This window comes from Micropterus dolomieu, linkage group LG13, assembly GCF_021292245.1.
Source record: "Micropterus dolomieu isolate WLL.071019.BEF.003 ecotype Adirondacks linkage group LG13, ASM2129224v1, whole genome shotgun sequence".
NCBI classification, from domain to species: Eukaryota; Metazoa; Chordata; class Actinopteri; order Centrarchiformes; family Centrarchidae; genus Micropterus; species Micropterus dolomieu.
Window position 1 is genome coordinate 20,068,846 of NC_060162.1, and position 16,237 is coordinate 20,085,082.

General features: G+C 40.2%; 1 protein-coding gene across 1 annotated transcript in view; it reads left to right on the forward strand.

Moving 5' to 3' along the window:
- LOC123982245 (heat shock protein 30-like) overlaps positions 1–16,237 on the forward strand; it is a 17,855-nt gene that overhangs the window by 1,012 nt on the left and 606 nt on the right. Inside the window, exons 3-4 of the mRNA XM_046067671.1 lie at positions 15,670–15,773; positions 16,065–16,072. Coding sequence (XP_045923627.1) covers positions 15,670–15,773; positions 16,065–16,072 — 112 coding nt within the window. The remainder of the gene's footprint in view (positions 1–15,669; positions 15,774–16,064; positions 16,073–16,237) is intronic.

Here is a 16,237-nt window from a genome sequence, read left to right on the forward strand (position 1 = left end):
AGTTTAATAAATTAATCTATTGATCTTTATCATTAGGGAGAATAGAATCTGCATGAATATGTTCAATTAATTTTAGTTGAGATCAGTCCAGTTAAATGTGGTGGAGTGTGATTAGATTAATTTCTGTTCATTACAATCCAATCAATTCAGTTAAATTTAAATCAAAACTAATAACAAGTCTCAGTTTTGATCTCTTTGATCTCAAAAAGTGTTGGTACAGAAGATGACTGGGCTCACATTTAAAACATTTTACACTATATGTAAGGTGGCAATTCTGTACTTTTTATATGAAAATTCAATATCCTAGTAATACAAAAACCATGGCCACCACTTTCTGCAGTACATGATATGAAAATATGTGGTGTTCCTCAGATATGCATAAACTGGAGTTAATAGCTGCGAGAATGCGTTGGTGTCTGTGAGAAACATCCCATTTGTCTTAATATTTACTGTGCTCTGCATAGACAAACTAATGACTGCAATGCATCACCTGGATATTGTATTTCAATAAAAAAGTGTGTGTGTGTGTGTGTGTGTGTGTGTGTATTATTTGAGTGTGTAACACTGTCTCCCTGGATGTCTGTTGCACATTTGCAAGTATCTTGCTCAGTATCACATACATGTAATGCATCATATATTTGTAATGAAGTGGCTCTCACTACAACCTTCTCTCCTTGGAATTCCATGCAATGAATTTGAATTGTGAGTTTCGTTCACTGGCTTATGCACATTAATCGCCAATGCACTGAGTAGTGTGACACTCATGTAGCACAGGATAAAGTGAATTTGTGGAGGAGGTTGGGTATACGACAGATGTTTCACCTTATGCTTCAACTACGCATTGACTTTTTTAAGAGATCAGTTCACCCAAATCACACAAAAAAAACATACACACATACAGCTTGTGGTAGCTCGACATGCAGATACTTTCAGTGTCAAGTGCACAGGTTTTGAGATAGCCAGATCTCAATGTCTGCCACCACATTTAATTTCAGTGAAGGTAAATAGAATTTTAGTTATGCTGTCTTTATTGGAATTTCACTCTACCAAAGAAAGTGTCCTACTAAAAAATGTTTACAGCAAGGTCTGTGGGTTATCCTGAGCGATGGGCATACGGTATCTGGTGAGTTTTCAAATGTAATTTTTCAATTCTTTGAGCATTCCATTCACCTCCATTCTTTTGGGATGGTAGCACAAATCTTAATGACAGATATTTTAAAATCTGGGCACAGTAAAAACTAAATTCTGTATGGCTAGACATGAACTTACCTTTAAAATGAGCATTCCGCCAATTTAGCATTGCACTCAAATGGAAATAAAAAAAAAAAATCAAGATCAATGCTGCGAACCAGAGATTTCATTTTTATTCTCTCACATTCTTCTTCCTTGTCAAAACCTGACGCGTACATCACCCACAATACAACTCAACCACTGACAGTAAAGTTGGACGTTCAGGTGTCTTGTGCTAGTTGTGGCTAATGTTGCATTTAGCCGCTAGCCTCAAGCATGGATGAGGAGTGGGCCACAGAGGTCTGGTAAACTCAATTATTTCTAATGCCACATCCCACGATTTTTTTTTCACCTGTAGCCCCCAACTGACACTGACATGTCATCACTTGACATATATGTAAAATCAGTAGAGTTTCCTTCCTTAAAGCACAACGGTAATGCCAATCTCAGCTTATGTAGATAATGTGAGACCTCAAAACAATGATGGCGCAATGGATAAGACTATGCTTTTGGTGTAAGAGACCTGGGTTCAATCCACCAATGTGTCCCTGAGCAAGATACTTAACGCATAGGTGCTCCAGAGGCGTGCGACCTCTGACATGTATTGCAATTGTAAGTCGCTTTGGATAAAAGCGTCAGCTAAAATGTAATTTTAGTTGCCTAAAAATAAAAGACTGTTACTACTGTAACAATACTTTAACAAACAAACAGATATTGTAATGAAAGTTAATACAAAATAGTTGCATATGAACATAAATCTCTGAGAGATGGTTGCTCGGTCTGGCCTTTGCTTCAACAGTACTGCTCACTACAGTGTGTAATAAGCCATTATTATGTCATGTTTCTAAAATGACTTAAAATGTCCCTCAGAGAGACTTTCACTTATTATCCGCAACTGATGATGAATCACTTTGCTAAGTTTGTGCTTTTCCCTTAGTGATATTCCCTGAGAGGCATTTTTATATCCTGATTTTTTGTACTCTCCCTGGCAGAAAAATCAATGAATGTTTGAATTACTTTTAATGGATGATTTGTCTGACTGGATAAGGAATGAATGAATGATGTATGAGGTTAAGACGAGGGCATTTCAGAGCACACAATTTGAATGTCTGCTTTTTAACATCTGTCTGAAAGAGTGGAAACAAATTCTTGACTGCTTGACCTTTTGATCAAGCAGTCAAGAATTTGGCATAGTGGCTGATTCCGTCTCATATTGTTGCATTCTACTGCAGTATTTAATGTGGTTATTAATAGCAGGCATGTATATATCTGTGTGTGTGTGTGTGTGTGTGTGTGTGTATGTGTGTGAACCCATTTAGCTCAGTGTCAGACCTTCTGAAAGTGTATGTCGTAATACATTCAAGTCCATTAATGCCTGGGAATGAAACAGAATCCGAAAGAGGACCGACACACATGCATGCACACACACCCGCCTACGTGCGCACACACGCAAACACACACACACATACACACACACACACACACACAGAGTGCTGTATGTCTCTGATAGTTTCTATTATCTAGGTCTCCCTCCTGGCTGCACATCAAACATGGATGAGCTCCAACCATAAAAAGGCTCCATTTTCCTTTGATTTATACAAGGAATAAAAATCGGAAAGGTGAAAAGTCCAAACCATGCATATTTTATCAGCTCGCTGACACCAAAGGCAAGACGGAACAAATTTTAACATAGTGCAAAACTTAAAATAGACCATGATAAGACCAAATACAGGAACTGCAACACCAAACCTCCTGACCTCATTGGCCAAAAGCCTGCTAACCCGATCCAGTATCAACAAAAGCTTAGCTATGATGGCCCAAACAGGTAAATTTTAACCATTTTACAAGCAAGTTTGACTTCACTTGATTCATTCTCTTTTTAGCTATTTAACAGGGGAATAAACACATGAAACTTCAGTCTAGACAGCAATGTAAACATGATATTTTACATAAGGTACGCAGAGATTGAGGGAAAAGATACTGCAAAAAACAGTCCTCTGGGCCTAGTTTGTCATATCACTTGTTAAAGGACAGCGGTGATTACAGATCAGTACTCTGGTAATGAGAGGCTTTATCTATGTGTCCCCATGGTGTTTCCACTAATAGTTCCAGTGGCAACGAGGGTGGGGGCTGGGTGGCGTGTTTGCTGGCCAACCATTGGTGAATAGGTGAAATAACGACTAGCTGTAGCTTAACCCATTAAACAGTGCCTTTCCAATATGAGAATACATTTACTGAATCTTTTGTATTCTAGATATATTGAAGATATATTGTGAAACTGTACTGTGCATCCATCTGACCTCACTGTATACCTCCACCACTCTTTTCATATATCGCTCCATACATAGCCCCATTCCCATCCCCACTTTCTCTCCCATACCTCATCCCTTCTTCCTGTCCCCTCTTGTCCCCACTCCCCATTTTCTCCCCTGCAACTTTTCTCCATCCATCCGTGTTGTCTGAATAATGCAGTGGCCACGCAGCTGCACTGCCATTGTCCCTGCTTCAATGTTAATGTTGTGTCCTTGTCACAATTATTAGGTCACTATCATCCATCACAGTTAATCATTGTCATACAGATACATGGACAAACAACACACATTACAGAGAACAAAGGCACACACATGTAGAGAACAAAGGCGCATGTGGAGGAGAGAAACATGTTGTGGTTTATTTATCGTGTTAAATTAAATGATGCTACTTTGAAAAGGCAAACACAACAGGCACTTTAGTTTTTGCACTGAAACAGATGCCACATGCAAAATGTTTAATATATACATGTAAATAATATCTCTTGTACATTGCACTTGTTAGCTAAACTATGGGTAATACAGTACATAAAGTATTTTCAAAATTATTGTTTTTAAAATCATCTAAAAGATACACTTTTTTTCTCTGTGCACAAACACTACACTCAAATATCATCATCTCATCCCAAGCCGCTGTTATGCTGAAACAGTGAGCTGGGAGAAAAAGGAAATTTGAGGCGGCTGTTCAACACTATACAAAAATCAATAAAGGGTTAGTTTACCTAAATCAACAAAAAGCTAAGCAGCGGTGTCAAGCCATGCAGACAAGTTTCTTTTTTATGTGGCAAGGTTTTAAGATAGTTGTCACCCCAACAGGATGGAAAAAGGAGAGGATGGAAACAGATGTTTTGTTTCTTTTTTGTGCAACTTCAATCATTATTTAAAACATTAGATTAAATTTATGGGGAAATTTAACCACATATAGTGCAGTTCACTAGTAGTAAATTTAACATGTACACTTCTCTCTGCTAGTATGCAAGGTGCCAGAAATCTCAAACTCAGCACTGATTAAACTAACGAGGATATTATATAGAGAGTTGTGAATGAGTGAACTTTAATATAGATTTCAGCAAAGAAATGCATTAGTAGATAAAATTTTTACAGACTTTTTAAAATTAGCAGGAACTGACCTTTTAATCTGTAACGGTTTCTCTCCCAAACACGTTACCTGATGTTCATTCTAGGCTTGTCCAGACCGCCCAAACCGAGACCAAGTCAAGAGAAAGAGTGTTTTGACACCGAGACAAGACCAAGTCTTTGAGGGGCTAACACCAAGTCGAGACCAACACCGAGGGAGGGTGAGAGCGAGTCAAGACCAAGACCAGAGCCCCACACTTGACACACAAAAAAATGATGATGAACATGATCATAAGCACTTCATAAATTGATCTGAAAAAACCACATTCCCATAAAAACACCCACATACCAGCACTAAGCAGAAATCAGATTCTTTATTAACATCTTTATTCAACACTACATTTCCATGTTTACCATCCACCTAACACTGGGGCAGGGTGATATGGCCAAAAATGTTATCACGATAAAAAATTTCAATCCATTTGAAATCAATTATTATCACGCTAAATGTTTGTTGTTCAACCAAGATGGCACCGCAGAAAGCCGCCTCTGGATTACGCTCCGTAGTGCTTTTTGTGTTTTTGTTTTCTGCCGTCCCTCTCTGGTAACATTTACCAGAGAAGAGTTCTTAAATATTGGACTTTCAGTTGCTCACACTATTCCACCGCTCTTTATCGAACCTGGAACTTTCCCAGAGTTATTAGTTGGAGGAGAGGCAGCCGGAGACGCCAAAGGGGGAAGAAGTGTGTTGGCGCAGTGGTTAAGCTGAGACAACGGGGTTTTCACACTGCGCTCCCTTCTATCCACCTGGCGAATGTCTGCTCTCTGGCCAACAAAATGGACGAATTGCTGCTCCTCAACAGAACTAACTCGGACTGCTGCAGATCTGCCGGCCTCTGTTTTACCTAATCCTGGTTCACCCCGCACATCCCAGACAGCGCACTTTACCTGCCGGGGTTTAATCTCTTCCGTGCAGATCGCGTAACGGAGCTCACGGACTCTACATAAACGAAGGTTGGTGTACAGATGTCACAGTGTTGAAGAAATCGTGCGGCCTTCACTAAGACACATAATTCATAAATTATAAACCTTTTTATTCACCGCAGAAGTTTTCCTTGTTTATTCTGGTCACCATTTACGTTCCACCTCAGGCCTGTGTTAGTGAGGTGTTACTACACCTGGTCGACCAGATATCTAACGTGGAGAAAAAACATCCAAACTCCCTGCTCATTGTTCGCGGGGACTTCAACAGAGCAAACCTCTACCATAAACTTCCAAAGTATAGACAGTACTGGACCACTGCTACACAACATTAAAGGACGCCTATCGCTCTGTTCCCCACCATCATCCCGGACATCCTCAGCACCAAACTCGCCCAGCTCACTGTGCCAGCCTCCACCTGTCAGTGGATCACAAACTTCATGACTGACAGGAGTCAGCAGGTGAGGCTGGGGAACATCACATCCAGCACCCTAACTATTAGCACTAGCGCCCCCCACGGGTCTTTCCTCTCCCACCAGTCTGTCGAACTACTTAAGTTCACTGACAACAAGCTTCATACGTAGTCCCACTCCCATCCCCGCGGCCATCAGCCTCATCCAGGACGGTGATGAGTCGGCCTACAGACGGGAGGTTGATCAGCTAGCTCTCTGGTGTGGCCAGAACAACCTAGAGTTTAACATGCTCAAAACTGTGAAGATGATCGTGGACTTCAGGAGGAGCACCCCCACTCTGCCCCCCCTCACCATACTCAACAGCCCTGTGTCTGCTGTGGAATCCTTCAGGTTTCTGGGATCATGATTCAGAGCTGTTCATACTGTTCATATTGACATATTGTATATTTTATATACTGTTTACCAAATCCACCTACCTCAAGTACATAATACCTGCACATAATACTAATTTATTCCGGCATCCTTTGCACTATGCTCCATCACACTGTGTACATGTGTACATGTATGCATATATGTGTATATGTACCTGTATATCTCATCCACCTGTACATAATAATAATAATAATAATAATAATAATTTACTCCTGTATCCTTTGCACTCTGCTCATTGCACTATTGTCTCAGTCTGTCTATATTGTTTTTGTTTATAGTGTGTATATATATGTTCTCTATACTGTAGCCTGTGTCTGATTTTATAATTGCATTATTGTATAAGTGCATTATTGTATAAGTTAACCCATATGGTTAACTGTGGTTTTAAACTTTTCTTTATGATCAGAACAAACACTTGTGCTAAACAGTGGATCACTTCACAAATCTGAGGTAGAACATTCAAAACAATTATGATAATATTATTTCAACAAACATGCATGAGTTAAATTCAGTCCCTTTTCCTCCACAAAGTCATTATCTTAATCGAAAGTGTTAATTCATTTGTTGAAAATTATATCGCTGTAATTATTAACAATAACAATAACACTATTTCGTGCAAGCATTAGGTTTTGTGGGTGACTCTTGTCTTCCATATTTCAAAATTAGCAATCTAAAAGTAATATGCCATGTACTTATGGTCATAAAGAGCAACCTATTGATTTTTCAGAGAAGCAGAGGTGCATACTCGGTTTCCACTCTGCTGTCACATCTCTAGTTTAGCTGTCTCACCCAAATGAGAGAGCGGTACCACAGTGCATAGCTTTAATGTCGGGAGCTGCAGCAGACATCATAACGTTGATGTAACTCAAATTAGCCTATACATTAGCGACATAACTTTATACGCCCTGTCTCATCCTTGTTTATCACAAGCAAAAATGTAACTTAGGGACAAATTCTCACCACATGCCCTGTCCTCAGTCTCCCACAAAGTTAACACGGCATTAGCTAACTTAACATATTGAGTGAAGTAACTAAATTAGCTAGCTTGTGCACCTAGCTAGGCAAATAGCTGGCAAGTAACTAAAACTAGTGCCCTGAATCACACAGTAAAGACAAAGGTAATCTTGCTAGCTTTGCTAACGTCACATGCACATAGAATACCTTTCTTTATTTTAAGTTTAACAGGGTCCCAGCCATCCCCGTAAGGTGGCACTGCAGAATTTACAGATTGCTTTGTGTTTTCTTCTGCACATTGTTTTACAGATTAATTCTTTATGGTTAGTTAGCCAAATGTTATTGCGAAGATTTTGCTGACAAATCCTCCTGCTCCCAGACAGAACAGCTTATGTCTCCTCCATTCACTTTTTTGAAGTGCTTGTCAAAGGGGGCAGGGAGGGGTGACAGCTGTTAACGGTAACAACACATTTTAATTAGCTAACAATGAGTCATGTTATTGGTTGCATTTGAAGCAGTACGTTTTACATCCAGTCAAAGTTAGGATGCTAACAAATAAATCAGACAATGCACAGGCGATTTATTGATATCCCCATGGTTATGGTCTTCACTGGTCATGAAGTAAAATTCCAAGTCCTCTATGTTTGAGACTGAGACAAGACCATCAAAAAGTGGTCTTGAGTACTACAACAGTAGTTCATTCCTTGCTAAATTTAATAACAATACAGATGATTATCTAGCCTCAAAATGCTCTTCTTTGTAAATTAAGAAAGGGCTAAACTAATCGCTGGCAATGATTTTGGCTTCCCTCACCACAGTGATGATTGGCAGGTCACACATTATTACAATATGTGTTTTTGGTTTACTTTATGCAATGAGGAACTTGTGGTTGGAAACAATCCAGCATAGTTCCTGTTGTCAAAACCAAACTTCCAAAGTCTCTGAATGACTTCAGACCCTACCTTACTTACCTTGTTAGTAATGAAATAATTTGAAAAATTGATCAAAAAGAACTACTGAACGGGGCCAGACCTCTTCTTGACCTTCTTTAATTTGCATAATCGAACCAAGAGGGGGGTTCAAGATGCCACACTACCTCTGCTCAACTACATACACAAGCACCTCAAGAGCTCTAACAAGAAGCTCACAGACTAGTTGTCCTGTTTTTGTTATTTTTCAAAATCATCATCATGTACTGAATGTGTCAAAGACTAAAGACATGATTGATTTATATTTATATTTATACCATATACAAATAGTGGAGGCCTACAAGTATTTGGGAACCACACTAGACAATAAACTGACATTTCCTAGTAATACTGACATGGTAGCACCTCTTTGCTTACTTTCTCTTTTATCTGCCGGTATCAATCTCTCAAGGTCAAACACAAAAGTGTACACAATATGGTGGTTAATGTCTGTAGCAAAATAACTCTTGGCACTGCACAGGAAACTGCAGGATCTTTACAGCAAACAGTTACATAGGCAAGAAGAATCCATCCTGTCTGCTTGGTCCCATCTTTTACATCAACATTTCATTTTCTGCCATCTTTTTTTTTTTTTACCTTTTTAACCGACTGTTTTATTGTGCATTTATGTTTTTATCTTAGTGTTGTATTTATGTACCCTGTGTTCTATGTATATGATTGAGTTGTGTCTGCTCTCACCAAGGCACTGTCCTGTCAGCAACAGTCAGATTAGAGGTGGTGTCGAAAGTTAAATTTGCAGTGAAAGTCTTCAGACTTCACCTCTGTGGTTTGGCTTTCTGACAGATTCATGGATCAAGGGAATAGAGGATGCTTGTGATGGGGGACGGGTCTTTTGCTGGATAATTTGTTTGATTTTCATCAAACAAAACACTTTTCAGAGAAGGACTCAGTGTATGGATTTGGACTGCCGCACTGAAGAATTTGTGGTGGCGGGGGCTGAAGGATGGGCGCTAATGTGGATTAGGTTAAACAAACCCATTAAAACATGAAAGGTTGTTGATAGCTGATGTGGGAGTATCAGACATCTCCTCTTAGAGACCAGGGGCTTTAGGGTATTGGGCCTGTAAGTGAGTGTGTGCATGTGCATGTGTGTGTGTACATATGAGTGTATGTGTGCGTGTGTGTGTCTGTGCGTGCACGTGTGTGTGCTACAAATGAATCGATAGTGATGAGAACAGGCTGGTTTCTATTACCTATTTAATTATCCTCCATCAAACAAACATGATAGCACCTTGATCACTTATACTGCGGTCCTTTACATATACACACACACTTAAGACACACGCACGCAACCTTACACACACACACACACACAGAGGGAGAAAGAGAGTGCATAAAAGTACAGGGTCACTTTTACTTTTACTATCATATGAAATAGGAGAGAATCAAGGTCACAAAAATAGAGAAAACATAAATACATCCACAAAAAAAAGATAGCAAGTTCTTTAATTAACCCTGCTTTATGACCTTTAAATGGAGGACAGAAAGTAAAAAAAATGATACAAATCAGGCCAATTCATTATCTACTAATGGGTAGTTTTAAAGTCCTTGGTTAAGGAATTGCATGTATGTGCTGCCAGTGACCTCATGCCGCTGAGCACCACAAGGCATAAAGCCTTGTTTATGTCTGTTACAAAGGAACTGAGCAGTTTTTGTCTGCTGTCACCATCTGACTAGGCTGACGTAAATAGTAAAGACTCTGTGGTTGAAATCAAAATATTTATACAGACAATGACAAGCCATTTGGATGCTGCAGCTGGGAAAGAGCAACATGGCCGCAGTCAGTCTGACAGACAGCTGTGAGAAGTGTGTGTGTCTGCTAGTGTCTGATTAGGCTGCGGCGCCTGTCCCCTCTCTCTCTCTCTCTCTCTGTCTCTCTCCCTCTCTCTCTCTCTCTCTCTCTCTCTCTCTCTGGCATGATTACATAACAGGCGATCTGCAGTGAAAATCTGTGTGTTGTGTATGTGTGTGTACAGCATGCACGTGCAACTGAGGACAAGATTGTGCATCGTGTGACTCAGTATGTGTGACCTAGAAACGTCGAGCAGTCTCTCATGGCTTCATTAGGGCACAAACCAAAAGTTCAGAATGTATAACCTTCAAATGATCACCCTAGTCACTCCCTGCAATTGTGTGCCTGTGTGTGTGTGTGTGTGTGTGTGTGTGTGCGTGTGTCTATTTCTCATGGAGTTGTTTTGCTCACTTTTTCTTATTTCTTATTTTCTAATTATATTTTCATACCAAGCTTCTCACAGTTTTCTTGGTGTCTTCTGTCACTTTTTCCACTAACTTTTTCTCTTTGTCATCCTCCCTTATAGAGTTGCAAAGTGAATTCCTATTTCAAAGGTTGTTTTTTATGATATCCCTCTTATGAAGTCAACAAAGAAACACAAGGGTCTCCTGAATAATTTAAAGACGCTCTAGGTTTATATTATGGCCATCCGTTTTAATCATTTATATTTCAACTTCTTTCTGAGAAGTTGTTTTCCCCTCATTTTGGTATGTATTATGACGGAAAATACTACAATATCCATGAGCCAAAAGTGCAACAGCCATTGCGTCATATGACACCTGTTGTACCCATAGGGTTATACCAGAGATGCTCACATGTCTTTGAGCTAGAGTCCAAGTCAAGTCTCAAGTCTCTCGTGGTTATTACGAATGTTGTCATCACCTGCTGCGTTCAATCCAGGTTGCTAATAAAACTTCATAGCTATAAGGAATACTGTTAACCTGTTTTTCATTTACAGAGCACAGCCATGTAATGTGCAATGCAATTAATGACAGCTTATTAAATACTGTAAGTCAATAAAACTGTGACGTTGCATAATCAACAATAAATCTGTCTGTTTTTAACTTACAGAGCACAACCATGTAGCCTAATGTACAATGTGTCTACAATTAGTGACAGCTTATAAACTACTTTAAGTCAACAAACCCTGTTGAGTTTCAAACCCAGTGTAAAGTTAACTAAATAATACTGTAAAGTTACATGGTCAACAATAAAGCTGTAACATGTTTTTAACTTACAGAGCACAACCATGTAATGTGCAATGCAGTTAATGACAGTTTATAATCTACTGTAAGTCAACTCATCCCCCAGACTCTCAAAACAATAAACTGTGACCTGTTTTTCACAGAGCACAACTATAATGTCCAATGCAATCAATGACAGCTTAAACTACTGTAAGTCAACACACCCTGCAGACTCTCAAACCAGTATAATGTTAGGCTATAACTAAATAAAACTGTAAGGTTAGGCTACATGATCAACAATAAACCTGTAACCTCTTTCCAGCCAACGGCAATAATTAACGTGATGGCAGCCAGCGGGACGTAAATGATTAGGTTAACCGACCACCACAAGTTTGGCAAGTAAACAAACCCTCGTTCATCTTTTCATAACGAATGACAGTCGGAGTAAACCTCCCGTAGCTCATAGCTGAAGCAAGAAGCAAGCTAACGTTAGATGGCCAATGCTGAACTAAACATGTTCACTCACCACATATTTGCGTTCAGCGCTTCTTTGTTTGGGTCTTGTTGCATGAAGTTTTAAAGCCAAAGTTTATGATAAATGGCACAGCAGCTGCCGGTGTTTGTTGTCCTCTCTCACGTGCGGCCGCACAGATGTTACGTAGGCAGGTTATAGGTAACAGAGGGAGGTAATAACGGCAAGCTCATCAGACTTATCCTAAAAAATAAACATTGTTCACAAGTCCCACGCCTCAAGTCCGAGTCGAGTCTGAAGTCTTTTGAGGACGAGTCTCAAGTCGAGTCTGAAGTCACTGTGTGTGCGACTCAAGTCGCACTCGAGTCCGAGTCTCAAACTCGAGTCTCCATCTCTGGGTTATACCCACCAAATGTGCCATACAGACGAAGAAGTAGTCAGGGGACAGTTGCTGGAATATGTCAAACGGGGTTGAAAATTGCTGCTTTTCCAGAGAGTTAGTGCATGTTGACGCTGGGAAAATTTTCAGTGATGCATCCTGAATCAAGTTGATCAAAGACAACGCCAGTGTGCAGTGTCACAGAAAACAATGCCTGCAGGTGTTTTGAAATCTTTCATAAGCAACAAGTCCTCCCAATTAAATGACAGAATGTTGTTGGTCATTTCCCGCAGAACAATGCTTGCTGTTTTATGATCTGACGCCCTTATCGGCAGGACGAAATTATTTCTCAGCACTTTCCAAACCTGTTCCAAGTCACAGGTCAACAGTATTTTATGGTCATACACCACTATGGTTACAGTTTGGTCGGGTTTAGGCAGAAAAAAACAACTTGCATAGGGTTAAGAAAACATCATGGATTAGGTTGAAGTGATTGCTTTCTCGCAGTGGTTACAGTAAAAGTTAGGGTTAAGGAACGGCCCGTCATTGTTAAGAGGTTGGGTGGATAGGGAATTGTAACTAATTCACCTCCTCCCAAGGTGCATTGGGAAGGGAAAACGTTTTAAGAGGTAAAACTTAAGCAACACATAATTGTGAAACCAACGCGTTTCAGCTTGTGGCCGTTGTCGTGGCCAGGCAACGCCATCCAAAATTGGCTCAGACTTTTTAAGTAAACTGTTTTATCAGGTATCTAAATATTAGCTGCACACATTATATGTAGACAGAGTAGTATTGTTGACTTTTTATCAAAGAACCAAATATTTCCTGATCGCAGTTGCTCCTTGTGTAATGTTTGTACTGAGGATTTAACCAGGAAGAGTTTTATACCTTTCCAACCTTTGGAAGTTCACCAATGCCAGTCACCTAACATTGTCTATGCAGAAAATGAACAGGACTTCTACTATTACAGTTCACAGTAGATACCCGAAATATCCAACTCTATAACGGAGATAAGGAAAGCAGCACAGGAGAGTTATCAGTTCCAGGTCCTACACACAGGACCACTGCAGCATACCTCTACCTCTCTCACTCGCCCTTCACTTTTTTTCCTCCTTTGCTGAGTCCCGCCTCATCACCTCTTCTTCTCTCTTCCCACTCCTCTGGCGTTCTCTCATCTTTCTCCCCCCCTGCTGCATCCTCTCCCCCTATCAACCTCTCTTCCCCTCCTCCCCACATGTCTGTCTGTTCGAAACTGGAGCAACGTCTTAATCGAGGCTCGGAGACGTGACGGGAATTTCTAAGCAACCCCGGCTCTGCGGTACAGACTCAAACACACACACACAGCAACACACACATTCTGCTTGGCAGCCAATTAACAGCATGCGATCCAGTGCCAAATGAATAACTGCATGTTGATGAGCTGGCGGCTCTGAGCGTGTGTGTGTGTGTGTGTGTGTGTGTGTGTGTGTGTGTGTGTGTGTGTGTGTGTGTGTGTTTGCTGGTGGCCGTCATAACCACTTACACAGACATAAGGATATCTCTTTTATGTGTTCAGGGGAAAGACGGGGATTATGGCGCATTAAAAACCATCTCTGTGAGGGACAAACTAAGACAGGAACAAGGAAGTACGAGTTTGTGCCTGAGATTTTCTTTGTGTGGGACTGTGTGTATGTGTTTGTTGCTGTCCCAGCAGCTTTAACGTATGTGTGTGTCGTGTTTGTGCACACCAGCAGCATTAGGAGAACAATGCGGATGATTTACATGGAGCTGAGTCTTGCTTTCTCCTCCTCATCCTCCTCCGCATCCTTCCTCTGTTACCTTTCATTCTCCTCATCCTCCTCACTTCTATCCTGCCTTCACTTTGGGGAGTTCATCCAAAGGTGAGCGCCTGGCAAAAAATAAAAAAATTAATCTCTCCCCCCTCAAAAAGCTCATACATTCTCTTTATGTGTCAAAAATATTGACACCAACCCTGACACAATATCCCCGAGCAGCAAAGCGCTGTGTTTGCCAGTCCAGGTTTCATCATCCATCCCTGTTTTTTTAGTTGTTTTTTTTTGAGAGATAGAATATGTTGAAAATAAGACTGTGGGTTTAAAACCTGCCTTCTGTGTTGTTTTTGGTGCCCTACTTCTCTGCACAGTCCTCCATGTCAGTCTTTTCTGTACACTCTCTAAATAAACTTAAAAAAAAAACAACTGGTTCTTATTGGTTCAATCACAATTATGGCACATTAATAATACACAATATTATATTAATTCAGAAAAACTCAGTGTATAGTTTTCTCCTTTTTTCATTGAAATCTATGTTAAAACATGAGGTGCTTCATCCAGATTGATTTTTTTCACATGACGATCTCTTCAGACCTGTACAGCACACTGTAAAAATCAGTGCATCGTGATCATTTCATGTGTAATAGTATGGATATGGTGGTGTTGTTCACTTTTGAAAGAAACAGTGTGTGTGTGTGTGTGTGTGTCACAAAAATAAACATAGTAAAGAACAGCAGACGAACAGTATTAATTAGAATCTGTATAATCGACAGGTAGGCTTTTCTCGTGTGTAAATTCATTTTGTTAAACTAGGATGACAACTAGTGGCAAAGTGCTGAGACAGCAGGAAAGCTGCTGGCGTTTGGAGGGTAAGTTTGCTGGTAAATATTAGCGGAAGAAAAGGCTGCCATCTAGCGGAGATATGTGCAAACGACAGCAAAGGATCAGAGGAAACTACGTACTGAATTGAACAACGCTGTGTTTCATCTGAGACCCGAAAAGACTAAACATCCATTGAGGAGGCTGTCTGTCATGGATTACGGTTTTCTAGAATAGAAAGAATTAAAATATATATATCTATTAAAATGATGATTCACTTATATACATAGGTGTCATTTATACTGGGGACGCTGGGGACTTGTCCCCACCACTTTTTTAAAGCATCATTTGTTTTTTTAAAAACATTCTGAAATATAGCTCACAGTTAAATAACAAATTACTTTTGAAAGGTTTATTTGCACACTGAGAAAACAAGCAATTCAATTAAAGTATAGAACAAACAAATTTGCATTGTCCAAAAAAAGTAACTTAAGTAAAAATAAAATGACCCAAAAATGTGCATGCACCAATCAGTAACTTTAACAACTTCTTGACAGTTTCTTTTTGGCCAAGTTTTCCCGTTCTCTCCCTTTGAGCATGACAAAACAGGAGGGAAGATTAAATCATGCCTACATATGTGTTGTCTCAGCAGGGATGATATTACATGAGAAAAGTTGATCTACAAGAGAAACAGATCTGAAAGTAAGACAGAATGCTGGAGAGCTGCACTGCATTATCTCTATTACATTTATCTGTATTAAAATGCCACGTTTCAAAAATAGATTCTGTATTGCAAGTGAAATCTTCATTTGTACTGATGACTGTTTGCATAAGAGCCAGGAGATGTTGGCACTCCTGACTAACAGCTCCACCCAGTGTAAACCTACAGGAGCTCCGCAGCAGTCTGGAGCTAATGGACAAACTTCAACACAACATCCTGGAGGAGACGGAGCCTTTCCAAAGCAGTGTGGTCCTGAGACCGCTCTCCAAATTCAGCACAATGTCGCAATCTGCAGTCTGTAGTCTTTCTTTGAAGAATTTGTTAAATTTGGTGAGAAATCATGGCGGACAATGACAAAAGATTTGTTACGATAATAATTAATCTAAATGTAAAATCCCTCTGTTATGTGTCTTTGTCTGTATGTAGTTAGAAACTTCCTGATCAAACAGGAAGGATCCAGAGACATCAGCACTCCTGACTAACAGCTCCACCCAGTGGAGAGCTGTGGTGACGACAGGAAGGTTCCTGAAGACTCTGGAGCTCCTCCAGTTAGAATACAAAAGCTGGGGCAGTCCCACTGCTGAGACAGAAAGCAACACAGAAGAGGACAGACAGTTTAACAGTGTTTCATCTCAGATCAAGAGGACTCAACACTAAACACACAGTGAAGATGCTGTGCTCTCACGGACTCCACTCTGCCCTCAGTCCAGTCA